The 7574-nt window shown below is 54.7% G+C and overlaps 1 protein-coding gene across 1 annotated transcript; it reads left to right on the top strand.

Moving 5' to 3' along the window:
* The first annotated feature begins 1834 nt into the window (after positions 1 to 1834).
* LOC104309255 (histone-lysine N-methyltransferase SETMAR) lies at positions 1835 to 5101 on the top strand. The gene is made up of 2 exons (XM_054179986.1): positions 1835 to 1921; positions 4150 to 5101. Exons 1-2 carry the CDS (start codon positions 1835 to 1837, stop codon positions 4945 to 4947), a joined length of 885 nt encoding a protein of 294 aa, XP_054035961.1. The 3' UTR covers positions 4948 to 5101.
* The last annotated feature ends 2473 nt before the right edge of the window (positions 5102 to 7574 follow it).

Genomic DNA, 7574 nt, shown 5'->3' with positions numbered 1-7574 from the left:
AGATCGAGTCCAACCTGTCACCACAGACCTCATGACTAGAGTAGAGAGGACACTAGTGCCCACTGCAGGCTTGAATTCACAACCTTCCCCATTAAAGGTCTTATGTGCTACCAACTGAGCCACACCATAGGCCTTAAATAGGCTCAAATTCCCTCCTTTCAAAACAATGTAATAAAAAGCCCCAACTGCAATGAGTTCCAAAGTTTACCTTGTTAGACCTCAGGACTCACAGGTTCCTCTGCCAGCTTCTCCCTCTAACCATCCTGAGAACCTTTGGTTCCCTTCAGTTTCTTGTGAGCTTGCTTTCCAGCTTTGCAAGTACCCAAATGAAGCCAACAGCAATCGATTTCAAATGAAAACACACAGCTGATGAGCAGGGGGAAAGAAGATGCTAAGACCTTCCTCCACCTTAGGGCACAAAATAACCAACTGGAGAGGCAACACCCTGAGCTGGTGGAACCAGCAGCACGTGAAAAACCCAAGGGTGCCTCCTTCCTCCTTGCCACAGCTGCGTGTGCTGTTCAGAGGGCACAGGTGAGAGGCCAGGCATGACTGCCCTGCTCTTACCACACTGCACAGAAGCACTTGTGTGGTGGCTGCTTTAGGGAAACAGCATCCACAGCGCTGGAGAAGTAGGGCAAGCCAGAGCTTGGTTCCACAGGCACCTCCCTTCATCCACAAAGCCAGTTTGGCTCAACTACCTCCTGAAGAAGTAGCCAAGGGGAAGACGAGGGCCTTGCTCTGTACAGCTGGAGGTATTAAACCTGGAGGTACAAAACCTGGGCCTTGCCCTGCATTGCTGGAGGTTCAAAACCTGCCAAATCCTTTTGCATCCAAGGAGCAGGAAGTGACTGCTGTCTCCATTGCCCTACGAGCAGAAATTCTAGGCATGGTAAAAGCTGAACAGGAGATTTCTCACCCCCTTTCCAAACCTCATTGGAAATACCTAAGGGTTAACCAGAAGTGTAAAATAGCCAGGAAAAATAAAATCACAGAACCAAAAAGGCTGGAAAAGACCTCAGAGATCATCAAGTCCAACCTATCACCCAATACCTAACACCTCCTGACAACTAAACCATGGCTCCAAGTGCCACATCCAGGCCTTTCCTGAACACCTCCAGGGATGGGGACTCCACCACCTCCCTGGGCAGCACATCCCAATGGCCAGTTCCTCTTTCTGGGAAGAACTTTCTCCTCACCTCCAGCCTAAACCTCCCCTGGCACAGCTTGAGACTGTGTCCTCTTGTTCTGGTGCTTGGTGCCTGGGAGAAGAGACCAAGCCCCACCTGGCTACAGCCTCCCTTCAGGGAGTTGTGGAGAGCACGAATAAAACACACCCAGCCCCAAGGGAAATGTAAAACCCCTTCACAAACTTTAATACCTTCAGGACAAGCAACAGTTTACAGTGAGAGGCCGAACGCCAGCGCCTCGGCGGTGTGCAATTGACACCCAGAAGAGCTCGGGCTGCAGGACTGCCACAGACGCCGCGCCAGGCCCTGCCGCTTTCTGGAGGGCAACCCCGCGGCAGCGGCAGCGGTAGCCCCGCCGCCTTCCCGCCTCCCGCGGCGCAGGGAGGAGCAGAGCAGAGCTCCGCTGCCCGCCCCGCCCCGCCCCGCCCCGCCCCGCCCCGCGGGAGCCTCGGCGGGAAACGCACACAAGATGGCGGCGCCCCACCAGCGCGCGGCGAACGCCGCCGCACGCGCCGCCGCCTCGACACGGCGCGTGCGCATCCGTGCGCATAGCGTCACCCCCCCCCCCCCCCGGCTCGGCCAGTCAGAGAGCGACTTCGGCCCGGCCAGCCAATCGCCGCCAGGCAGGGGACGGCGCTCAAGTTATGGCGGCCGGGGCTGATCTGAGCCGAGGCCTGGAGCCGGTGGCTGTGGCAGTGGCACCGCTCGGGGAGGCCCCGCCGGCCTTTCAGGTAGGGGTTGGGGCGGGAGGGAGGCCGAAGGAAGGAGAAGGGGGAAAAGCTGTCAGTGCTGCCTGACCACCTTAGGCGGCTCGTTTCCCGCAAGCCGTCAGAGGGGTTCTGTTCCCTCAGGTTCTGTTCACCTCAGGCGGCCCAGAGGGGTCCGGTCCCCTCAGGAGGCCCAGTTCATCTCAAGGGACCCAGAGGGGTCCGGTGCCCACACAGGGGCCGTCTGGGACACCGGCAGCCGCAGCGCCCCCGAGATGCAGCAGAAGGGTTGTGGCTCTCGTTACCCTTCCCTAGAAAACCTCTTGGTACTGGTCTCGTTCTGGGCTCTTTCTGCCCTGCGCCCTTCAGGGACACGGATCCAATTCTGTTCTCCGTCTGTGGCGTTTCGGACGTTTCAGTCTCGCGGCTCAGACATCGCCTTGCAGGAGGAGTGCTGCAGGGCGTTAGCATCGGCTGGAGGGTGAAACCTGGCTGGGAGTGAGAACCTGGCAGGCTTGGCACTTGTTTTCCTCTGCACAACCCTCCGAAGTGGTTGACAAGAAAACACAAATACAGGAGGTGACTTCAAACTTTATTTCCCTCCCCATGCTTTGTCAGGCATAATCCAGACTTGGACACTTTATGGATTACAATCATAAAATGCTTTGGTTGGAAAGGACCTCTAAGATCATTGAGTCCAGTCTCAGGTCAGCCTGACACCACCGTGGCCATTAAAACCATGCCCCAAAGTGCCATGCCCACGTGTTTCCTGAATACATCCAAGGATGGAGACTCCACCTACAGTTCCTGGAAGGCCACCTATTTGCCTTCAGTGACAGCAGAGAGTCTTTAGAAAACAGAATGAAGACATTCTAGTGAGGCTGGGGGTGTGTGTGTGGAAATAAAGACCTGCTCCAAACAGCCCCTGGATTCCTCTGCTGTGTGGTGTGCTGGTGCTTAAGAGAAATAAGAACGCTGGTATCAGTGAATAGGAACAGATGGGAAGAGAGAAGGGAGATGAAACTGGGTTTAGAGCAAAGCCAGAGGGCTTGGGGAAGCTGATGTTTGTGAAGAAGGGAGCTTGTGAATGAAGTGGCATGTTTGGCAACACCCAGCAGCTAGCAGGCAGAAGCGCCTGTGAAATGCTAATATTTAGTAACAGCACTTACTCCAGGCTTCTAAATAAAGCTTTGCAGGCTGCCTGCTGAGAAGTAAAAATACACACAGGGCTGTCTAGCTGCATTTATGTTTGGATTTCCAGACTCAGCAAGGCTTCCAGCAGCTTTAGTGTCGTGACAGGCTGAGGTTTGATAATTGTTCACCTGCTGGGGCATTAGTGTCCTCTTGAGAGTCACAGAATGGCTCAGGTTGGAAGGGACCTCAGAGAACATCCACTCCAACCCCCTGCCGTGGGCAGGGACACCATTCAACAAGACTCAGCTGCTCCAGGCCTCATCCAGCCTGGCCTTGAACACCCTCAGGGAGGAGGCATCCACAGCCTCCCTGGGCAACCAGAGTCTCAGCACCTTGTACTGCAGAACTTGTTCCTCAGCTCCACTCTAACCCTGCTCTGCCTCAGCTTCAAACCCTTCCCCCTTGTGCTGTCTTGCACCCTTATGAAGAGCTTTCTTTTGTTTTGCTAAGGAATGGTTTCTGGCTGCCAGACTCGTTTGGAGAGCTGAGCTCTCAGACTAGCAAGTGTTTTATCCAGCTCTAAGGAATAGCTGCTCTGTATTCTTTAAGATGTTAGACTTGTAGTTAGGAGGAGGTTAAGGGAAATTGATCTGTAGATTTAGACTGGAGGTGAGGAAGAAGTTCTGGAGAGTGAGGCTGGGGAGACACTGGCAGAGGTTGCCCAGGGAGGCTGTGGATGCCCCCTCCCTGGAGGTGTTCAAGGCCAGGCTGCCTGAGCAACCTGGGCTGGTGGGAGGTGGCCCTGCCCCTGGCAGGGGGATTGGAACTGGATGATCTTGAAGGTCCCTTCCAACCCAACCCATTCAGCAGCTCACCACACTGACACTTCAGCAGGTCCTTCCCAACCCATTCTCTGAAGCTATCACTCTATATTCATATCAGAGAGCTGCCAGCTGCCTGGCTGAGTGTAGGAAAGGGAACTGGTTCTGTGCATGCTGTGACCTGCCCAACCCCTCTGTGACTCCACAGCACAGTCATTGCCAGACAGCAGCTTCCCACAGCTCTGATGGAAAGAAGCCTTGAGTATGACATGGATTTGACTCTTGTTCTCTTCCCAGTACAGCCCAGACAACGTGGCTGGAGCAGATGGAGAGGTTGACCCCACTGAAATCACCTTCCCAGGCTGCTCTTGCCTGACCAGCTCCTGCCTGCCTGCGGCCTGCTCCTGCCTGCGCCACGGTGACAACTACAGCGACTCCCGCCTCAGGGCCGCGGAGCGAGAGGAGGGCTACACCAGGCCTGTGTTTGAGTGCAATGCCATGTGCCAGTGTGGGGAAGCCTGCCAGAACAGGCTGGTGCAGAGGGGCCTGCAGCTGAGGCTGGAGGTGTTCAAGACGGAGAGGAAAGGGTGGGGCCTGCGCACGCTGGAACCCATAGCTCAGGGCAGCTTCGTCTGCGAGTACGCTGGGGAAGTTCTGGGCTTCAGGGAGGCATGCAGAAGAGTTCAGGCCCAGGCCCCAGAGGACTCCAACTACATCATAGTGGTGAGGGAGCACCTCCACAGTGGGGGGGTCCTGGAGACGTTTGTGGACCCCAGCCATGTCGGGAACGTGGGCAGGTTCCTGAACCACTCCTGTGACCCCAACTTATTCATGGTGCCGGTGCGGGTCGACTCCATGGTGCCCAGGCTGGCCCTCTTTGCAGCCACTGAGATTGCTGCTGGAGAGGAACTTTCCTATGATTATTCTGGGAGATTCCATAATCTACCACCCTCTGACAGAGAACAGAAACCTCCAGGGGAAGCTGCTGGCCTGAGGAAGCCTTGCTACTGTGGTTCCCCTGCCTGTGCTTCCTTCTTGCCTTGGGACAGCTCCCTCTTCTCCACGCCAGAGCCCTGCTCAGGGAGCTCTCCCTAGCTCCTCAGCCCTGTTCTCTGGCTGTTACAGAAAACTCTGACTCTGGATTCCAGCAAGGAAGCACCTTTGGTTTTGAGAAGCAGCTGAAAGAAGTTTCTGAGGAGAATTTCTTGTACCATCCATTGTTTGCTCTGTACAGGTTTGATCTGGAACTGTCTCAACCTCTCACCAACCACACACCAAGCAGAAGGGCCTGGGGGGATGTGCTGCTCTGCAGGGCACTGGCAAGTTGTTTTTAATGAAAAAGACAACTTGATTTGGACCTGAAAGACCAACCTGATAGTGGCAAGGGACAAAGGAGCTGGTGCTGCTCTTTGTTAAGCAAAGCCTGACTTTGTCTTTACCTGTACTTGAAAAGCTTCAGTGGTAGCTGAAGAGTTCATGCATGGCCTTCATGCTTCTGCTGCTGAGAGGAATCCCAGCATGGTGGAGGGTGGAAGGGAGCTCTGGAGCTCACCCAGTCCAACCCCCTGCTCCAGCAGGGCCCCCACAGCAGCTTGCCCAGGATCACAATGCCATGGGGGTGGGGGAGGGAAGCTCTCCACACAAGGAGACTCCACAACCTCTCTAGGGAGCCTGCTCCAGGGCTCCAGCACCCTCACAAAGAAGTTTCTCTTCCTGTTTAAGTGCAGAATGAGGTGGAATTTAGATGAGGCTGTGGTGTTAAAGGTTATCATGTGATTGTTGCTAGGGGTGGTCATTAAGGTCACTTCTGTCAGTTCAGAAAGCTTGCAGAGGGTTTCAGCTGCTTGGCAAAAGCAGTTCACAAGCTGTTAACCTCATTCCTTGCCTGAGCAAGGGTGCCTTCTCCTACAGGAGAACCTCTCCAGGTCTGCATGCTGCACTGGATACCAGAACACAACCAGGCTTGTGAGGAGTTTTGTCCTATCCAGAGCCTGATCTGGTTTTCTTCCCTCCAAGGGCACTGTACCAGCCACCAGCAGCATGCAGGGCTGGGAGTGGATGATTCCCTCTACTTCCTCTTTCCCTCCTGGAAAAAGTTTCACCCCTAGTTGGACAGCACCTGCATTCCTGCTCCTCAGGATGAGACAGGTTTGCAAGCTGACTGCAGGGTGTTACCTTCCTGTCAGCAATGTGCTCTTGGCATGATTTGGAGTAGCTAAGGAAGTGGAGATCCAAACAAACCAACCCCAAAACACAACCCCCCAAAGACCATGAGTGGTATCTGGTCCTTGCATCTCCAGCCTTGAAGCAGAGAACACAGCTCAGCCTCTGTCTCTCTGCAATCCTACCCTCAAGAGTCCCAGCCACTGGCCTGGTATCAGACACCTGGCTAGGACAGGATTCCAAGCATGGAACAAGAAGAGAGCTTTGTACTCCTGAAAGCAGCCAGCCCTTGAAAGGCCACTCAAGGACATGAAATGTGTTGTCACCAAGTTCTGAAGCATGAGGGCAATCCCAGAATCCCAGATGGAGAGGGCTGGAAGGGACCTCTAGAAATCATCCAGTCCAAGCCCCTGCTAAAGCAGGGCACCCACAGCTGCTTGCTGTCCAGGGGGGGTTGGAAGCTCCAGACCAGGAGACTCCACAACCTCTCTGGGCAGCCTGCACCAAGGCCTCCAGCACCCTCACACCAAACAACTTTCTCCTCCTGCTCAGGTGGAACTTCCTGGGTTGCAGTTTGTGCCTCTGACCCTTTGTCCTGTCCCTGGGCACCACTGACAAGGGTCTGGCCCCAGCCTCTTGCCCCCCACCCTTTAGCTAGGATTCTGTTATTCCCATTTCCCTTCCCCCTTGCTCAAATTCCCTCCTTTCAAAACAATGTAATAAAAAGCCCCAACTGCAATGAGTTCCAAAGTTTACCTTGTTAGACCTCAGGACTCACAGGTTCCTCTGCCAGCTTCTCCCTCTAACCATCCTGAGAACCTTTGGTTCCCTTCAGTTTCTTGTGATGCTTGCTTTCCAGCTTTGCAAGTACCCAAATGAAGCCAACAGCACAGCCACGAAGCTGTCACTGTTCCAGCCCCAGTGAAGTGCAGCACCAAGAAATGCTTACAGTTTATTCCACTTTGTGCAACCCTTCTGATCATGATCCCCCCCAGGATTATCCCCCCTCAGCTGCAGAAGGCACCTTCTAGAGGAGCAGGTATCTCACCAGAGCAGAAAATCATCTCTGGACCCGATTTTCCCTGCAGCAGGAATGTCACAGAGGTGCTGCACTCCCTGCCTGCCTGGACAGCTGTCAGCCAGTCCTCACTCTTGACTCCTTCAGTCTTCCAAAGCTGCCTAGGATTTAACTGCCTGAGATTTCCTGTAGAGCTCTGTGGACCATGAGGTCCCTGCAGAAATCCAGCCCATGGGCACACTGATTTGTGATGTCATCAAAAATAAACACTATTCCATAAATAGCTTTCCTAAAGGAGCTATTAGTGAACCTATCCCAACACACCCAGCTCAGCTTGCTGCTGGAGCACTGCAGGCTCCTCTGGCTCCAAGCAGTGGAATGCAGCATGAGAGGGTTTGGTCAGGAGGAGGTCCGGGCCTGGCTCCCCAGGGACGGGCCCGAGGAGGCTGTCCAAGCGACGCGGAGTTGTGCTGCCTGGTGCCGCCTCGTTTGCCCCTCAGCAGGAAGTGTGAGCCCTGGAGCGCTTCAGGCTGAGGTGGCA

Source organism: Dryobates pubescens, chromosome 1 (genome assembly GCF_014839835.1).
Source record: "Dryobates pubescens isolate bDryPub1 chromosome 1, bDryPub1.pri, whole genome shotgun sequence".
Classification (NCBI taxonomy): domain Eukaryota; kingdom Metazoa; phylum Chordata; class Aves; order Piciformes; family Picidae; genus Dryobates; species Dryobates pubescens.
The sequence above is the reverse complement of the archived record's forward strand: the minus strand, read 5'-3'. Positions and strand labels throughout refer to the sequence as shown.